General features: G+C 44.8%; 1 protein-coding gene across 1 annotated transcript in view; it reads left to right on the plus strand.

The window, feature by feature from the left end:
- Positions 1-498: 498 nt before the first annotated feature.
- C2CD3 (C2 domain containing 3 centriole elongation regulator) overlaps positions 499-20,314 on the plus strand; it is a 90,237-nt gene continuing 70,421 nt past the window's right edge. The window contains exons 1-9 of the mRNA XM_087965947.1: positions 499-637; positions 3,324-3,593; positions 4,653-4,810; positions 7,133-7,317; positions 11,996-12,222; positions 13,247-13,379; positions 16,338-16,448; positions 17,581-17,725; positions 19,293-19,453. Of these exons, the coding sequence (XP_087822073.1) occupies positions 577-637; positions 3,324-3,593; positions 4,653-4,810; positions 7,133-7,317; positions 11,996-12,222; positions 13,247-13,379; positions 16,338-16,448; positions 17,581-17,725; positions 19,293-19,453 (1,451 nt within the window). The 5' untranslated portion in view covers positions 499-576. The remainder of the gene's footprint in view (positions 638-3,323; positions 3,594-4,652; positions 4,811-7,132; positions 7,318-11,995; positions 12,223-13,246; positions 13,380-16,337; positions 16,449-17,580; positions 17,726-19,292; positions 19,454-20,314) is intronic.

Here is a 20,314-nt window from a genome sequence, read left to right on the forward strand (position 1 = left end):
ACACTTCAAATCCATCCATCTTAAATTGCTCCAGGTAGGAACCTGAATTAAGCAACCTGGAATTAAGGGGAAACTTCCCAACAGTGAGGACAATTAACCAGTGGAACAGAAGTTGCCACCAGAAATTGTGGGTGCTCCATCACTGGAGGCTTTTAAGAAGAGACTGGACAGTCACTTGTTTTGAATGCTATAGGGTCTCCTTCTTGAGCAGGGGGTTGGACTAGAAGACCTCCAAGGTCCCTTTCCAGCTCTATTCTAATTGTGACTGATTCTGCTCGAAGTTGAAAATCTTTGATCTATCTTTCAACAAGAAGCTTTCAAGAAGAGACTGGAGGTCTCCTGCTTGGGCGGGGAGGTTGGACTAGATGACCTACAAGGTCCCTTTCCAACTCTTGTAAATCTGTCCATCTATATCCCACAAGGTTTCGTATCTCTACGTTCCCTCGCAAAGCCTTCTGGGGGAGGTAGTTGAAGCGGCGACCGCTCGAGGCGGCGGCCCTCCCGCCATTTTCCCAGCAGGCAGCGCGCGGCGGCGGCGGCCGTTGCTAGGCAGCGGCTCCGGGCCTGGCGGCGAGGATGAAGCCGAAGAAGAGTAAAGCCGGGCCGGGCCGGGCCGCGGCCGTCCGTCGTCGAAAGGGTGGGTGAGGGAGGTCGAGGCCGGCCTGGATCCTTCCCTTTCCCGCCTTCCCACAACCCTGGGGTCGTAGGAGGCAGAAAACCTTGGGAATAGATGCTTTGTGGGGTTTTTCCCTCTCTCTCCTGCTGTTGCTTGCAAGAGATGGATGGGTGACCACCAGGAGATCCTAGAGAGGAAGGTGGTGGGAAACCACTTGTGGAAAAATGCCATGTTTTTAATGCTACGAAGGAGAGCCTCCTTGATGTAATGGGGAATGGCAGCATTTCTGGGATGAAGAAATAGATGGGGGACCACCAGGAAATCCCAGAGGGGAGGAGAATGGGAGGGAGTCTACAGAGGAAGATGGTAGGAAACCACTTGTGGAAAATGGCATGTTTTTTATGTACTGTGTAGGAGAGCCACCTTGATGTAATGGGGAACGGCGGCAGGCTAGATACCAGAACTTCCAGGACTGGTTCTGGGTTCGAGTTCTGCCTTGGGGACAAAATGAGCTGGGGGAACCTGCTGTCAAGGAAGGCAGAAGACATGGGAGCAGAGGCGTTGCTTTGTCTCTCCTGCTGTTGCGGCAAACGGTTTCTCAGTTGAAGAGATGGATGGGGGACCACCAGGAGATCCCAGAGGGCAGGAGAATGGGAGGGAGACCCTAGAGGAAGGTGGTGGGAAACCATTTGTGGAAAACGGTTTTTTTTTTTTTAATGTACTATGAAGGAGACTCAATTGATGTAATGGGAAACGGCGGCAGGCTAGATACCAGGAGAAGTTCCAGAACTGGTTCTGAGTTCGAGGAGACAAAGTGAGCCTAGGGGACCCCCCTGTCGATGAAGGCGGAAGATGTGGGAGGAGAAACTCTGCCTTTCTTCTCCCGCTGATGCAAATGGTTTCTCGGCTGGAGAGATGGATGGGGGACCACCAGGCGATCCCAGAGGGCAGGACAATGGGAGGGAGACTTGGGCCTGGAGGAAAGTGGTAGGAAACCCATTTCCTATTTTGTGGGTCCTTGTAAGTACCCAAAACATACAACCTACTTCTCAATGAATCAGATCCTTGGCTCATTTAATGTTGAATCTTTAATAATTTATTACTTCACCTTTTTAATTTTAAGTATTCTATACTGCAGAGGGTCCTTGACTTATGACCACAATTGAGCCCCAGATTTCCACTGCTAAGGGAGACGTTGGTTCAGTGTGTTTTGCCCCATTTCACCATCTCTCTTCCTAGTGAATCCCTGCAGTTGTTAAGTTAGTAACAGTTGTTAAGTGAGTTTTGCCCCATTTTACGACTTCTCTTGCCACAGTTATTAAGTGAATTCCCACAGCTGTTAAGCTAGTATCCCAGCTGTTAAGTGCATCTGGCTTCCCCAGTGCGTTTGCTGGTCAGAAAGTGGCAAAAGAGGAATCACACAACCTGGGGACACTGCAACAGTTATAAATATGAATCCGTTGAGAAGCGTCCAGATTTCTACTGTGGGGGATGCTGCAACGGTCCTCAATGCGAAAAATGGTTATAAGTCCCTTTTTTTCTATGCCTCTAACTTTGAATGGTCACTAAACAAGCAGTTGTAAGTGAAGGACCACCTGTCCCTTTATTTAAATTATTTTTACTTTTTATTGCGCTGTAAGCTACCCAGTTGCTGTAACATTGAGGTAGGCAGCATATACATTTAAGAAATAGAATCTTTATTGGCCAAGTGTGATTGGACTCACAAGCAATTTGTCTTGGTGCAAATGCTCTCAGTGTACATAAAAGATACATTTGTCAAGAGTCAAGAATCATCAGTACAACACCTAATAATAGTCACAGGGTACAATAAGAATAGAATAGAATAGAAAATAGAATAGAAAACGGAATGGAATGGAATAGAAAATAGAATAGGATAGAGAATAGAATAAAATAGAATAATGGAATGAAGAATAGAATAGAAATAGAAATAGAAATAGAAATAGAAATAGAATAGAATAGAATAGAATAGAATAGAATAGAATAGAATAGAATCTTTATTGGCCAAGTGTGGTTGGACACACAAGGAATTTGTCTTTGGTGCAAAGGCTCTCAGTGTATATAATAAAAGAAAAGATACATTCGTCAAGAGTTAAGAATCATAAGGTACAACACTTAATAATAGTCATAGGGTGCAATAAGCAATCAAATCATATTAGGAAACAGTAAATAAAAATCGTAAGGATACAAGCGACAAAGTTACAGTCACAAGTGGGAGGCGATGGGTGATAAGGAGTGATGAGAAGATTAATAGTGATAGTAGTGCAGACTTTGTAAATTGTTGGACAGTGTTGAGGGAACGAGTTGTTTAGCAGAGTGATGGCGTTGGGGAAAAAACTGTGTCTAGTTGTTCTGGTGTGCAGGGCTCTATAGCGTCGTTTCGAGGGTGGGAGCTGAAACACTTTATGTCTGGGATGTGAGGGGTCTGTAGATATTTTCACAGCCTCTTTTTGACTCGTGCAGGATGCAGGTCCTTGATGGAAGGCAGGTTGGCAGCCATTGTTTTTTTCTGCAGTCCTAATTCCTCTCTGGAGTCTGTGTCTGTCCTGTTGGATTGCAGAACCAAACCAGACAGTGATAGAGCTGCAGATGACAGACTCAATCATTCCTCTGTAGAACTGGATCAGCAGCTCCTTGGGCAGTTTAACCCTAAATCTAATTTCGTGGGTGCTCTCTTGTTGCTCTGCAGCTCTCAGCGATGTTTCCCCTTCTACCAGTTTACCACCTCTTGTGGAAGGACAACTCCGCTGCTTCCTCAAACTGACCGTTAGCAAAATTGTATGGATGGTCGCCAAACCGCCAGCATCGTCCCTTGTCCGGCTGAGATGGTGGGGAGAAACTAGCAACGGCACCATCTTCGTTCCCCAGGATGCTTCCCAGCCAGAGCAGAAAATTCTGAACACCACCACCTGCTACCCGGTGCGATGTGGGCCCAAACAATTTGCCTCCTACCTGACAGGTATGGCTGTTTCTTGGCAATTAAACAGGTTGAATGGATGTGCCCTGGATGTGGTCAGCCCACAGAGGCCTCCTCTGGAAATGGCCCACAAAATTGCTCTTTTTAGGGTGAAAAAAATAGAAATGATTAAATACAGTTGAGAACAGTTATATTCGCTTATGGGGGTCTTTGTTGTTCTCTGAGCATGATGGTGGTTTTCTTGCAGATGTTTGATTACCAAACTAGGTGACATCATCAGTGCTAGAAGGGTGTGAGGTTTGCCCCCAATTTATATTCTAGACTAGAATATAAATTGAGAGCAAATCCCGTCGTCTTCTGGCACTAGCTGGGTTATGAAATGTCTGCAAGAAAACCAGCAAGCTCTGAGAGCAACAAGGACCCCACAGTTCTCCTCCTCTTCCTCCTCCTCTTCCTTCTCCTTCCCTTCACAAACTCCACTTCCTTCTAGCAATGATAATGTCACCTAGTTTGGTAAATTAATGGCTGATTGGGCCATTAAACATCTGCAAGAAAACCATCAAACTCTGAGAGCAGCAAGGACCCCACAGTTCTCCTCCTCCTCCTCCTCCTCCTCCTCCTCCTCCTCCTCCTCCTCCTCCTCCTCCTCCTCCTCCTCTCTGTAAACCCCACTTCCTTCTAGCACTGATGATGTTCCCTGGTTGGGTCATGAGACGTCTGCAAGAAAACCACCAAGCTCAGAGAGTATCCAGGACCCCTCAGTCCTCCTCCTCCCCCTCCTCCTCAAACCCCCATTCCCTTATACCACTGATGCTGTTACCTAGTTGGGTAACGAAGCGTCTGCAAGAAAACCGTTCAGAAAGCCCAAAGAACCCCACAGTTCGACCCTGAGCTACAGACAGTCTCCTCTTTCCCTATGTTGCTCCATCATGGTTGGATGGAAGTGGGGAAACAACGTTTGCATTTAGGGAGCCTTAAATAACGGAAGATTTGGGTTTTTCACCCCCCCACGGTTTTGAAGTAGAATTAACACCCTGACCTGTTGTTTCCCCAGCTGGTCGTCATCTTTTCTCCGTGTGTTTCTTTGCTTGCTTCCTGCAGACATGGGGGCCCTGATCCTGGAAGTGATGACCAAGTCCGACCACCTTCCCATTGGACGGGTTCAAATCAAGGGGCTGGCCCTGCTCTCTCCCAGCCACCCAATCCGTGGGGTTTTCCCCATCGTTTCGCCGACCTCTGAAAAGATGGGAGAGCTGCAGGTATTGCACAACTTTTTTCCTTGAGTAATATTCACCCCCCCCCCACCCCCCCACCCCCCCGTGGCCCATCCTCCACTCCAGGTATCGTAAACGGGGATCAGTTTGAAACCCACGCAGTGCTCTCAGTAATGGTCTGGATGTTCTCAAGCAATCTTTGGGGGCCGGGGAGGATCGACAGGTAGTCCTGGATTTACAGAAGTTTGCTTAGTGACCGTTCAAAGTTACAACAGCACTGAAAAAAGGGGACTTGGGACCATTTTTCACACTTATAACCATTGCAGCATCTCCATGGCCAAAATTTGGACACTTGAAATGGATTCATGGTTTAATTATTTATTTTGCCATACATTTTTTAATTTTCTATCTTCTACAAACATGCTGTTGTGTGAACAGTGTGTTTACAGGGTATTTACATTTTAGAACAAATATGACAAGAGTTTCATATTAAAACTGTTAACTTCATAATTAATATTACTATAAATACAGATTGTCCATCCTGATTATTCCAAATTCCCCTATGTTGTTTTTATGTCAATCTCTATATTCTTAACATCACTTCTTTTATTGTAAATGTACATTACTGGTCATATTAATTTATATCTTCTCTTATCTATCCCCTTTTTAATTCTTAGCTGTGCCACTAGCATGTTTAAAACAAAGTCTCTTTCTGATCTCATTTTAGTACAAACAATATAATATTCATCTATTTACGTTTAGCAAATTATTCCAGCAATAATATCAATTATATTTGATTCCTATTTACGATGGTTGGAGTGTCCCAGGGTCAACTTTCGCGATCACCTTTTGTGATCAAAATCCAGGCGATTGGCATCTGACTCCTATTTATGACTTTCGCCGTGTCCCTGGATCACGTGGTCCCCTTTGGCAACCTTCAGATGAGCCAATTCTACATTCTCTTCCCAACCGTTTTGCTCACTTAATAATCGCAGTGATTCGCTTAGCAACGGGGGCAAGAAAGTTCGTGAAATGGGGCAAAACTGACTTCATGAACGTTTTAACAGATAGCAAATAATCAGAGTTGGAAGGGACCTTGTAGGTCATCTAGTCCAACCCCCTGCCAATCAGGAGACCCTACACCATTTTTGACAGATGGCAGTCCAGTCTCTTCTTGAAAGCCTCCAGGGATGAAGCTCCCACAACGTCTGAAGGCAACTTCTGTCCATGGGTTGGTTGTTCTGTCAGAAAATTCCTCCTTATTTCTTGGTTGAATCAATCAGAATAGAGTTGAAAGGGACCTTGGAGTCATCTAGTCCAACCCCCCGCCCAAGCAGGAGACCCTATACCGTTTCTGACAGATGACAGTCCAGTCTCTTCTTGAAAGCCTTCTGAAACTTCTGAAGGCAACTTCTGTCCATGGGTTGGTTGTTCTCACTGTCAGAAAGTTTCTCCTTATTTCCAGGTTGATCAGTTTCCATCCATTATTCCTTGTCTGGCCTTCAGGGGCTTTGGAAAATAGTTGACCCCCTCCTCTCTGGGGCAGTCCTTCAGATATTGGGAGACTGCTATCCTGTGTCCCCTGACTTGCCATGACCAGTTCCTGCAACTGTTCTTCATATGTTTTAGTCTCCAGTCCCCTAATCATCCTGGTTGATCTTCTCAGCACTCTAGAGTCCCAACATCTTTTTTTAATAATGTGGTGACTAAAACTGGATGCAGTACTCTAGGTGTGGTCTTACTAAGGCTTTACAGAGTGGTATTAGTCCCTCCCTTGATCTTGATTGTATCCCTCTATTAATACAATTTAGGATTGCATTAGCTTTTTTGGCTGCTGCTGCACACGGCTGGCTCCTATTTAGCTGGTTGTCCACTAAGACTCCAAGATCCCTCTCCCAGTTCCTGCTATTGAGCCTGGTTTCACCCAATCTATACGTGTCCTTTGGGTTTTTCTTGCCTAAGTGTAGGACTTTACTTTTCTCTACATTGAATTTCCTTTTGTTAGATATGGCCCAGTGTTGTAGTCTGTCAAGATCCATCTGGATCTTGAGCCTATCTTCTTGGGTGTTAGCTATTCCTGCCAGCTTAGTATCATCTGCAATTTTGGTAGGTTCCCCTTCTATTCCCTTTTGCTTTGCAACGTTTCGATGCTTGACAACTGACTCACATGAATGACGGTCGATTCAAGTTAACAACGCTCAGCAGGAAAGGTCCTAAAATGGGGCAAGACTCACTTAACACCTTTCTCACTTAGCAACGACAATTTTGGGCTCAATTGTGGCCGTAAGTGGATGAGGACCTGTGTCAGATCCGTATGTGGGAACAGGGGCGTGTTCTGACAGGCCTGCTTAAAATGACACCTTGCAGGTATCCCTGTTCCTGGAACCTCTCGCCGAGGAGTACGAATGCAACCACACCGTCCACAACGCAAACCTGAACAAAGATTCTGCCGATTTGAGCCCCTCCCTCACTCCGTCTCAGCTCCACAGACCATCTGGCACCCACGTCCACGGAAGAGAATCCCTGGGCAGCAGCAGAGCGAGTACTCCAAGGTGTGTGGGTTTGTTTTTAATTTTTATTTTCTGTCTACTGGGATTTAAAACAAAAAAAAACCGGCCCAATATCTCAAAAATGTCTATTTGCCATCTTTGGGAAAAGGCTTGCTTCATAGGATAGCTATGCTTTTAATGCGGACATAGGTGTATATATGTGTGTTGTGTTATAGTTTATGTTGTGTTGTTACGTTACATTGCTGTTGTAAATTATTTAGCCGTGGTGGCGCTGTGGTTGGAATGCGGTACTGTGGGCGACTTCTGCCTGCCTGCAATTTGGCAGTTCGAATCTCCCCAGGCTCCAGGTCGACTCAGCCTTCCGTCCTTCCGAGGTCGGTAAAACGAGGACCCCGATTGTTGGGACAAGAGGCTGACTGTGTAAACCGCTTAGAGAGAGGCGGGAAAGCACTGGGAAGCGGTATATAAGTCGAAGTGGTAATGCTACTGGGAATGGAGGGAGGGAGAGAAGGGGAAGGAGGGAAGGAAAGGAAAGGAAAGGAAAGGAGGAAGGAAGGAAGGAAGGAAGGAAGGAAGGAAGGAAGGAAGGAAGGAAGGAAGGAAGGAAGGAAAGAAAGAAAGAAAGAGAAAGAAAGAAAGAAAGAAAGAAAGAAAGAAAGAAAGAAAGAAAGAAAAAGAAAGAAGGAAGGAGCACCGCAGTTAGAATGCAGCATTGCAGGCTAATTCTGCCCACTGCCAGCAGTTCAATCCTGACCAGCTCCGGGTCAACTCAGCCTTCCATCCTTCTGAGGTCGGTAAAACAAGAACTCAGATTGTTGGGGGTGGACTTCCGGTTTGTCGGCTTCGCGAGCGGCAGGGATTCGCGAAGCTGCGCGATCCCTGCTGCGCTAGCCGCTTTTGGTGCTCCGATCCGGACGGGTCCGAGCTAGGCTGCCCTGCAGGGGCAGCTGAAGATAGGGGATCCGGAGAGGGGTTTGGGGTTTTGCAGACCCCTCCCCGCCAGCAGAACCCCCTTTTCCCAAGACGTGCAGCGGCGGTCCGCAATGGCCACCACAAAGAAGCTGGCAGCCGGGTAAGAATGCGCAGGAGGAAGTGGAGAAAGTTTTTGAAAAGAGAAAGTTTTTCTTGGTTCCCAGGACTCTAAGACATATTTAACAAAACTCCTGAAAATTATGACTTTCTGAATGATACCTTCTAGAAGAGGAAAAAAGCGGCAGTTTGGTGGTGCTGAAAGGAAAGTTTACTCTCCTTCCCGACAGAATTAATAAGTGGACATTGAGAAACCTGTTTTTTTCAGGTAAAATTAGCTTTATGGGATAAGTCGGAAGGGAGAGGACAAAAAATATATTCATCTGGTTTGATTTTGTTGGAGGAGATGCCTTAAGGATTTAAAGACAGAAATAGAACTCCAATAAGGCTTCAAAATACAGATTTGGACTTTCTTTTTTCCTTTGTCTGATACTACCCCTGGAAGAGAAAGGGAGAATTTTGTCTTGGCTTGGATTGATTGAGGATTGTGGATTTTGGGATTGTTTTACTTTTTTTTGAAATATCTTGGTTGGTGTAAGAAGAAAGAGGGAAAAAAGAAAAGAAAAGAAAAGATCTATAATGGCTTTTTCTTTTGAGGAACTGAGGGAAGAATATGAGCAAACAAAAGCAGCCGGTAAAGATGGTATGGAAAAAGCCTTCCTATTTTTAGAAATGGCGCTGGTTAACTATCAACAAACAATACAACAGATGGAGGCAGAAGAACAACAACAAGAAGAAGATGAAGACGCCATCTTTAATGAATTCCAAAATTTAACTAAGAAAGAAGGAAGGAAGAAAGCGAGGAAAATGAAGGACTTAAGATCTAAAAAAAACATTTAAGAAAGAGAAAAATAAGATGCAAAATAAATATAATGATAGTAAACAAAAGAAAAAGGGAACACAACAGAGAAGGGATGCCAGCAAGGCAGAGGCTAGAAGAAGGGGGTAGGAAGATTTGGTGGGGAAGAAGGAAAGGGGAAAAGCGGAGAAAAGCCACAAAGTTTTGAAATTAGATGGGAAAAGAGGAATTTTTTTTAGGGACAAAGTGTAAAGTACAATTTCCTTAAAAAGATTTTGCAAGGTACATAAGATGGTATTGTAACATCTGTATTAGAAATAGAAAATTAGAATGGCTTAAGAGTTAATAAGAAATTAAAATGTTGAAATGTTTAACAATGATTGATTTTAAAATGTAATAAAATATTAAAGGGAAAGGCAATGGGAATGTTATAAGATTTAATATTTAGATTTATTATTTAACTATGTATTTAATCATTTTGGATTTATTACTCTGTTTTTATTGTTATTAAAAGAAAAAAATTAGTAGATAGAATGTACCAAGCAGAATCAGAGTGGGTATTAGGTGTTATTTTAAATGTTAATCTAATTAATTTAGGGGAGGATAGAAAGGCATCATACTCTGATTAGTGATTTCAGGAGAAATTTTTTTTTTTTTTATAAGGAATGAGATAGAGGGATAATAAAGAATGGGCAAAAGATACAAATATAAGGATTTAAATTAAGATGGATTAAATAAGATAGAATTATGAAGAGTGAAATGTGTGGAGAAGTTTATATAGAAGATATAGTATGGTAAACAAAATAGGTAATGATATGTAAGATGAGCATGAATATAATTGAAGTCCATATAAAGAGAGGTACCTGGGGCCAAATTACTTTCCTAAAAGATTTTTTATATGTTTGTTTGTTGTGTGTTTATGTTTTTGAGAGTATTAATAAAACCTTGTAGAAATACAGAATGAGAATAATGGTAACTAAGTCAGAAAGAAATAGATGAAATAATAATAGTGAAATTGAATAAGAGTAAAGAGAAGTAAAGAGAAATTGGATAAGAGGTATTTTTATGCTCATATGGAAATGGCTTAAAATAGAATTGTATTGTATAAAATAAGGTTTTATCTGACTTGTAAAATTTATAATGGAAAAAGGTTCAAATATGTAATGGTTGATGATGATTTGTTTGTCTTTGAAATTAATAAAATTTGCTTGGAGATTGTTGGGGGCAAATAGGCTGACTCTGTAAACTGCTTAGAGAGGACTATAAAAGCATGGTTAAGCGGTATATAAGTCTAAGGGCTATTGCCCTTCCTTCCTTCCTTCCCTCCCTCCCTGCCATGGTGGCTGACTCCGTAAACGGCTTAGAGAGGGCTGGAAAGCACTATGAAGCAGTATATAAGTGCTACTGCTATTCCTCCTTCCCTCCATCCCTTCCTTCTTTCCTTGCTCCTTCTCTTACTCCCTTTCTCATTCTCCTTCCTGGTGGCACAGTGGTTAGAGTGCAGCATTGCAGGCTAATTCTGCCCACTGCCTGCGGTTTGATCCCGACCAGCTCAAGGTTGACTCGAGGTGGGTAAAATGAGGACCCAGATTGTTGGGGGGGACAAGAGGCTGACTCTGTAAACCGCTTAGAGAGAGAGGCGGGAAAGCACTGGGAAGCGGTATATAAGTCTAAGGGCTATTGCCTATACCATGGACAGCCAGAGAGGTGCTGAATCGTATAAAACTAGACATCTCACTCCCAAAGGTGCTTTTTCAAGAGGCGCCTGGTTTTTCTTTGAAGACATTTTGCTTCTCCTCTAAAGCTCTTCCTGGATGGTGAGGAAGGGAAGGATTTATATTCCTTGCGGACAGCTGGTCATTTGCATTCTTTTTAGAGGGTTGTTGAAGCCACTTGGAGGTTTATCTGTGTCCTCAGGGTCACCTTAGTATGCTCCTGGTTCCTGCAAATTTTTCCTCTGGAAATCCGTTCCTATTCCCACACCATTCAAAGGGTGTTCATCCAAAATTATATATCTAAAAGTCTGTAGAGATTCTCAGTCCTCCAGGTCCTGGTTGTCCCAAAGGTGCTTTTTCAAGAGGCAACTGGACTTTCCGGTTTTCTTTTGAAGACATTTCGCTTCTCATCCAAGAAGCTTCTTCAGCTCTGACTGGATGGTGAAGGATGGAAGGATTTATACTCCTTGTGGACAGCTGGTCATTTGCATCTTTTTAGAAGGTCGTTGAGGCCACTTGGAGGTTTACCTGTGTCCTCAGGGTCAATAATAGGATAGGATAGGATAGGATGGAAGGGAAGGGAAGGGAAAGGACGAGAAAGAGAAGAGAATAGGAGAGAAGAGAATTCTTTATTGGCCAAGTGTGATTGGACACACAAGGAATTTGTCTTGGTGCAAATTCTCTCAGTGTACATAAAAGAAAAGATACATTCATCAAAAGTCAAGAATCATCAGGTACAACACTTAATAATAATCATAGGGTACAATAAGCAATCAAATTATATTAGGAAACAGTCAACATAAATCATAAGGATACAAGCGACAAAGTTACAGTCCTACAGTCACAAGTGGGAGGGGATGAGCAATAAGGAGTGAGGAGAAGATTAATAGTAATAGTAGTGCAGACTTTGTAAATAGTTGGACAGTGTAAGGGAATTAGTTGTTTATTAGAGTGATGGCGTTCGGGGGGAAAAACTGTCCTTGTGTCTAGTTGTTGTGGTGTGCAGGGCTCTATAGCATCGTTTTGAGGGTAGGAGTTGAAACAGTTTTTGTCCGGGATGTGATATTTCTGTAGATATTTTCTGTAGATATTTTCACAGCCCCCTTTTTGACTCCTGCAGTATCCAGGTCGTCCATGGAAGGCAGGTTGGTAGCCCTTGTTTTTTCCCCCATTTCAGGGGGAAAGATCACTTATATTTCCAGGAGAACTCGGAGAATATCCAAAGAAGTATTGGTGGGTCTCACCCACACCTGGATTACATCCTGAGCGCCAAGGATCCCAGGCCACCAAAAATGTTTCCGAGCAACTCTGATCCAGATGCACAAATCAAGCCAGGCAAGGAAAGCACGAGGCCTGCCCGTGTCCTTTCTTGCAACAGCCCAGCTGCGCAAGATCTCCTTGCAGGTAAGCTGGTGCGGACCGCTGCTGTGCAGGTAGTCCTCGACTTACAACCATCCATTTAGCGACCATTCGAACTTAAGAACTGACTATGACCGTTTCTCAGACTTAGAACCCTTTCAGCATTCCCCAGCATGGTCACGTGATCAAAATTCAGACATTTTGGAAACTGGCACGTACTTACGATGGTTGCAGCATCCCGAGGTCTTGCCAGTCCCCTTTTGTGAGTTCCTGACAAGCAAAGTCAACTCATAAAATATTTCTATGGTCTTTTTAGAGTTGCCAACAGAAAGGGAGGGGGGGATGCCGGCAGTTACCCCCCCCCCCCAATTAAATCCTGAGTCTCAAGCCAACCTTCCAAAACTCTGAACAGATTTATTGGGAGTTAACGTGTCCGGCACTGCCTGGGTGGAGCCAACTCTAAGATACATAATTCATTTTCACCCTTGACCCTGGTTTTCCCTCCCATCTTTCTGAGTGTATCGTAATTCATATTCTCCAATGGGACACCTCCCTAGCTACAAGTCCTCAATCATGCTCTCCAGTTGGATATTTGCCCGGCAGACACTTCAGTCCCCTAGTTACTATCTTTGAAAAACTATTGATGGAATGTACTTTCCATTTCCGAGCTGCCGCTCTGGTCTTTCAAACCCCTTCCCCCCCCCCCCCTTTTTAATGGCAACTCTAAAAGACCATAGAAATATTTTATGAGTTGACATTTGGCTCCCCTCACTTCTTGAAGGTGACAGATTTGCTTAATGACCGTGCTGCTCACTTAACAACTGAAGCGATTCACTTAACAACTATGGCAAGAAAGGCAGTAAAGCGGGGTAAAACTCACTTAACAACCGTCTTGCTTAGCAGCAGAAACGTTGGGCTCAATTGTGGTCATAAGTCGAGGACTATCAGTATTTTTTTTTTAAAGGACATATTGCCTTTGATCCTAAAAAGAGGGTTGCAGTCGGGCAGAGTGGATGGTTCCTTTGTGTTGTTTTTTTTTTCATCTGGATTTCCTTTCTCTTCTTTCGAGACCTTTTGGATCGAGGGAACCGGCTGCGAAACGCCATGGCTGTGTCCGTCATGACATCTAATCCGGATCCCGTCATCGAACGCTATGAGGCTCAACTTCCTGCAAAGCCGGACCTCTCCCGACAAGCTGGAAAGTGAGTGGCAAGAGGGGAGGTTTGAGTCTCTCAAGAAAATGGGATGCGGCGCGTCTCCAGAGTTTAAAAATGGTGACAGTTTAGTTTACTTTACTTTACTGTCCTTGCACCTCGTACAACGAAATCAAACACCGTCTTTAGAGCACATCATAACCATGAAAATAAACACAAACACACATCCTTCACACTCCACACATTGAATGGAAAACCCCTGCTATTGGATGAATATTGCACTCTACAGTAGAATTGCAATAGAGTTGCTTGCCCTGGGATAGAAGCTGTTTTTCAGCCTGTTTGTCCTTGTTTTTATTATTGTCCTGTACTGTCTGCCAGGTGGTAATAGTTAAAAAAAAAAGGGGGGTTCCCAGGATGAGATGGATCTTTGAAAATGTTTTGAACTTTCTTAAAGCTCTTCCAAAGAGGGGAGAGGGCAACCAATGATCTTTTGGGCAATGATGTTCACCCTCTGGACCGCTGTCCTATCTGCCCCTGTGTAACTGGCAAACCCCACACAGATGTGCAGTAAGCTAAGATACTCCCTATGGGGCAGCGGTAGAAGGTCACCAGCAGTTTTTTAATCCAGTTGTTGTTTTTTGAGAAGTCTCAGGTAGTCTAATCTCTGCTGGGCCCTTTTGACCGGAGCTGCAATGTGAGCACCCCTAGGTCAGGTCCTCTTTTAGGGTAACACCCAGAAACTTAAAACTGGCCACTTGCTCCCCTCGGTCTCCCTTGATAAGCAAAGGCTGGACGTCTGATCTGTTCCTTCTATATAGTCCGCTATCAGCTCCTTTTGGTCTTATTGGTGTTGAGGACCGAAAATCAATCTGTCAATTTATGCTATCGGTAGTCCTCAACTTAGAGACATTCATTTACAACAAAGCATCGGAAGAAGTGTCTTTTGACCAGTTTTCACACTTAGCAACCATTACAAGATTCCCCAGGATCACGTGATTAGAATTTGACCGCTTGGCATATTTGCATGGACTTACCGAAAGTTGCCGTGTCCCTTCCTCAAATCTGAATGTCGATGAGATTCTCAGCCCTCCAGCTGATTGGTTGTGTTATGTCTCACCTGTACAAAAGAGGTGAGAAGTCCAAATTTCCAACTGAATGCAAACAAGCAAGCAAATCCAGTAATTATAGAGTTAACTCCTTGAGCCGATAAAGTTCTTGGCAGTCTCTCACACGCTGTCTGCCAAGTCCGACAAGAAAGCAGGAATATAAATCACACAGAATAATCCGGAGCTTCTCTCACTAAGTCACACGTTGTCCCGAACAAGTTCCCAGAGCGAACACACCCACTTTTATTCCCTGTGGGGCGTGTCAGTCCCTCAGCTCAGTCTCTGATTCGTCCCTTCTTTCTGCGTCGCAGCTCGCACTTTTGCCTGCGACGTTGCCTCGCATCAAGCCAGCATTCCTCTGCTTGATTCTAAGTCAGAGACTCTGATACGCCCTCCTCCTTTTCCTGATTAGCTTCAGGTCTTCCCTCCCGGTTATCTGCCGACACCTGAGGCACAATCAGGGAGGAAGGCATTGCCGAAGAGGAAGGTCCTGGAGAAGAAGGCATTTCCAAATCCTCCTCTTCCCCATTGTCCGAGTCTTCGTCCTCTAACAAAGCAGGCTCAAACCTCAGACCCGCAACAGGTTGTCCCAAAGGTGCTTTTTTTTTTTTTCAAGAGGCACCTGGACTTTCTGCTTTTTCTTTTGAAGACATTTCGCTTCTCATCCCAGAAGCTTCTTCAGCTCCGACTGGATGGTGAAGGATGGATGGATTGATACTCCTTGCAGACAGAACTGGTCATTTGCATCCTTTTTAGAGGGTCGTTGAGGCCACCTGGAGGTTTGTCTGGGTCCTCTCAGGGTCACCTGAGTGGTGCAAATGGATATGGAGCCTTCTTGGAACTGCGGAAAGGACTATTGTAAAACGGGAGATAGATGATGTCATATCCCCCCGCCCCCACGGTTTGAAAGAAGAGGGGTCCAAGAGGCCATCTATGTCAAAATTGAGCAGCCCTCCCTCAACAGAGGGGGAGAGATATCACATCACCGATCTCCAGTCTACGACATAGTCCTTTCCGCAGTTCCAAGAAGGCTCCACGCCTATTTGCACCACTTAGGTGACATCGAGGACACAGATAAAACCTCCAAGTGGCCTCAATGACTTTCTCAAAGGATGCAAATGACCAGCCGTCTGCAAGGAATATCAATCCTTCCCTTCCCCACCATCCAGTAAGAGATGAAGAAACTTCTTGGGTGAGAAACAAAATGTCTTCAAAGAAGAACAAGGAAGTCCAGTTGCCTCTTGGAAAAAAAGCACTTTTGGGACAACCATGACCTGGAGGATCGAGAACCTCTGCACACTTTTAGCTGTACAATTTGGGATAAACCCCCTTTGAACGGTGTGGGAGCAGGAACGGATTTCCAGAGTAAAATATTGCAGACTACAGGAACCCTTTGCACCACTCAGGTGATCCTGAGGACACAGATAAACCTCCAAGTGGCCTCAACGACCCTCTAACAAGGATGCAAGTGACCAGTTCTGTCTGCAAGGAATATCCATCCTTCCTTTCCCCATCATCCGAGTCAGAGCTGAAGAAGCTTCTTGGAGGAGAAGTAAAATGTCTTCAAAAGAAAAAAAGAAAAAAGTCCAATTGCCTCTTGAAAAAAGCACCTTTGGGTTCCCCAAATCTAGAAAATTATAAACGATACCTTAAAACAGTCTAAATAATTAAGACTTTCATTTATATCCCATTCTCTATGTAAAAGCCCCTTTGTCTTCTGTTGCCCTTTTTCCTAGACAGATATTGATAGTGCCACTACACTGAAAAAAATCCTGTTAAACCTATTGGGTGAATTATTGTTCTTAACCTCATTTTAGGGGATCGCATTCTCCCTCCAGATAACGCTTTTGATCCCTCACATCTTCCTTTCTTTTCTGTATTCTAATATTCTATCCAGAACTCTGAAGAACTCTGGCCTTACGTGTGAAGATTCTTTTGAGCCATGGCGTGAATGTTCAGAATTCGATTTGGATGCTGAAAAGAAAGCAGTCGAGCTTCTGCTGGGCGGGTGAGATATATATATTGGTCTGGCTCCCCTTTTTGGGGGGGGGGGGGGGAATTGCCTCAGGAATTTTCCAAAATTTAATATTTCCGGGGTAGGTCTCAACTTACAACCACAATTGAGCCCAAAATTTCTGTTGCTAAGTGAGGCAGTCGTTTAAGTCAGGGGTTGCCAACCTTTTGGACCTCAGGGACCCCCAAACACATACTTTTAAATCCCGCAAACCAGAGACCCTGGGGAAATCCCCCCAAAAAAGTCTGCAGGAAAATCCCCCACCCCGTTTTTCCTACCAACTGATCGTTCTTTATTTGGGATCGCAGGACACCGTCTCCAGCTCCGTTCTCAGGAGAGAGAGAGAGAGAGACTTTTGGCTTCATGCAAGGAAAGCAGCAGGAGCCGCAGAAGTCTTTCTTTCTCTCCCCCAAACTCTGCCAGAAAGGAGTCTTTGCCAGCGCAGCCTCTTGGAGCAGGAGGCCTTGCAGGGTCCCAAAGACTCATTTCTGGCGGAGTTTGGAGGAGAGAAAGAAAGACTTTGGCTCCTTTTGTTGGGTACAGCCAAAAGCAGAAGAAGAAAGAAGCGGAAAGAAGCAGCCCGGTGGCCAGGCCAGGCGCGTGGGGTGAGTGGGGCAAGTTCCCCCCCCCCTTCGCCCTTTCCCCCTCCCCTCACTACCTCGTGTTGTTCGCAACGCAAGCGACGCAAGCCTTGCGTTCCTGCGCAGCCTGGATTAATTGCTTTGGGGGGGACATTTCTCTGTGGACCACCAACATTTTCTCTTGGACCACCAGTGGTCCCTGGCCCCCTGGTTGGCGACCACTGGTTTAAGTGACATGGCTGACTGAGGAATCCTGGGAGTTGAAGTCCACGTGTCTTAAAAGTTGCCGAGTTTGGAGACAATCCTGCTTTAAACAGTCACTAAATGAATGGTTGTAAATTGGGGATAATATAATATAATATAATAATATAACAACAACAACAACAACACAACAACAACAACATCAACAACAACAACAATAATAATAATAATAATAATAATAATAATAATAATAATAATAATAATAATAAAAATAAAAATAAAAATAATAAAAATAAAAAAAATATAGTGCCTGTGGAGAACTTTCCCTCTTTCTATCTCTACAGTTCTGATTTATCCCCGGATCATCTCGTGGACGGGGCCGGCTCCCCTCCCGGATCTCTTTCCCCTTTGAGTCACTTGTGTGACAGTGAATTGAATGACCCACATTACGACCAGAGTCTCTTGGAAAATTTGTTCTACACGGCTCAGGTGAGTGGAAAAGGTGTGCGGATGGGGGAACCCCTTTACTGTGGTAATATTCTTAGACAACCCTCCATTACTAACAAGTCATCTGTCTGATTAGAAAAGTCTTACTTTGGACACATTGGGGTACATTAGGGGGTCTCCAGACTTGACAGTTTAAGAGTTGTGGACTTCAACTATAAGACTAGTGGACTTCAGCTCCCAGAATTCCTCATCCAGGGTCTCCAAACTGGGAACTTTAAGATTTGTAGACTTCAACTGTAAGACTAGTGGACTTCAACTCCCAGAATTCCTCATCCAGGGTCTCCAAACTGGGAACTTTAAGACTTGTAGACTTCAACTGTAAGACTAGTGGACTTCAACTCCCAGAATTCCTCATCCAGGGTCTCCAAACTGGGAACTTTAAGACTTGTAGACTTCAACTGTAAGACTAGTGGACTTCAACTCCCAGAATTCCTCATCCAGGGTCTCCAAACTGGGAACTTTAAGACTTGTAGACTTCAATTGTAAGACTAGTGGACTTCAGCTCCCAGAATTCCTCATCCAGGGTCTCCAAACTGGGAACTTTTAAGACTTGTAGACTTCAATTGTAAGACTAGTGGACATCAACTCCCAGAATTCCTCATCCAGGGTCTCCAAACTTGGGCTTGTGGATGAAGCTGTATCAGATGTCCGTATTTCAGGCTCCAGTATCTTTTTCCAGTTGGCATAATATAAACCAACATAAACTGACAGGCCCACATACACTCCGTTAATTCCTGTTTGGGTTAACATTGGATTTGATGGAGTCCGTTGGGTAAATTGTGGCTTATTTTCCCCGCTGGAAAATAAGGAACGTCCTTCGTCTACCGCTGGTCGAGGGATCGGAATGAGCGGCAGAAATTCTACTCCATAAGTTTTCCCTGCCTTGTTTCAGTGTATAATCATGTTTGTTTTGTGGGGGTCCCTGGTGTTCTCTGGGCTTGGCTGTTTCCTTGCAGACGTTTTATGACCCAGCCAACAAACATCATCAATGCTAGAAGGGAGTGGGGTTTATAAGCAGAAAGCAAACCCCTCTCCCTTCTAGCACTGATGATGTCACATAGTTGGGTCATAAAACGTCTGCAAGAAAAATAATCAAGCTCAGAGAGAGCATCAAACCCCACAATCATTGTCCTTCTCCTCCTCCTCCTCCTCCAACCCCACGCCCTTCTACCACTGATGATGTTACTTAGTCGGGTAGTGAAACGTCTGCAAGAAAACAACTAAGTTTCAGAGAGAGTATTAAGAACCTCGCAATTCTCTTCCTCCTCTTCCTCCTCCTCCTCCTCCAACCCCTGGGCTTGGCTGTTTCCTTGCAGACGTTTCATGACCCAAGTAAGGAACATCACCAGTGTTAGAAGGGAGTGGGGTTTAAAAAACAGAAAGCAAACCCCTCTCCCCTTCTAGCACTGATGTTGTTCCCTAGTTGGGTCATGAAACGTCTGCGAGAAAGCGGGCAAGGTTAAGGAGCCCCAAGGAGCCCACCACTTAGCCCCGAGCTACAAGTATTCTCTTGTAATGTTTGTTTGTTTTTCTTGATTATTTCCTTCAGAAATCAGATGGCGGCGTCAGCGACATTTTTAGTGACGAGGAGGAGGAGGACGGCACTGGAAAACTAAGTCATCCTCAGGGCCCAAAACATCAGAGGTCACCAAAGGCTTTGGAGTCGAGTCCTCCCAGGCGGAAAAAGAAGGCCTTGGAGACAAGAGCCAGGTAAAATAGTTCTTCTGGACTCTCTTCCAGCCATGGGGCAGCCTCTGGTGTTGTTCTTGTGCACCAGTAAAGGGTCAGTTCGTATCCCATCCTTTAACCTAAGCATTGCATATTTTCAAAATACACCTTTTGCTGGTCAGTAAAGAACACAATTCCCCCAGGACTCTCTTCTCTTCTCTTTTTTGAAGCCTGGGCCCCAATAGGTTGAATTGCCTGTTTCAGTGCCAAAAAAACCCAACGTTTTGTAAAAATACATAAGAACAGAGTTGGAAGGGACCTCGGAGGTCTTCTAGACCAACCCCTTGCTCAAGCAGGAGACCCTATACCATTTCGGACAGATATTTGTCCAATCTCTTCTTAAAAGTCTCCAGGGATGGAACGTCCATGACTTCTGGTGGCAAATAGTTCCACAGGTTCATTGTCCTCACTCTTAGGAAATTCCTCCTTAGTTCCAAGTTGCTTCTCTCCGTGATGAGTTTCCACCCGTTGCTTCTTGTCCTGCCTCTTCAGGGGCTTTGGAGAATAGCTTGACTGCCTCTTCTTTGGGGCAGCCCCTCAAATACTGGAAGGCTGCCATCATGTCACTCCTAAGCTCTTCTTTTCATTAAACAATATCCGAGTTGGAAGGGACCTCAAACTTCTCAAACTGGACACCCCCCCCCCCCCCCCCCCCCCCCCCCCCCCCCCCCCCCCCCCCCCCCCCCCCCCCCCCCCCCCCCCCCCCCCCCCCCCCCCCCCCCCCCCCCCCCCCCCCCTATATACCATTTCAAACCAACGGCGGTCTAATCTCTTCTTAAAGGCCTCCAGTCACAACTTCTGGAGGCATGGAAAATATCAGTTCTTTCCTTTGGGTTGAAGTCG

The sequence above is a fragment of the Notechis scutatus genome, chromosome 5 (assembly GCF_049901735.1).
Source record: "Notechis scutatus isolate UNSWTSFEM ecotype Mainland chromosome 5, rNotScu1.2, whole genome shotgun sequence".
Classification (NCBI taxonomy): domain Eukaryota; kingdom Metazoa; phylum Chordata; class Lepidosauria; order Squamata; family Elapidae; genus Notechis; species Notechis scutatus.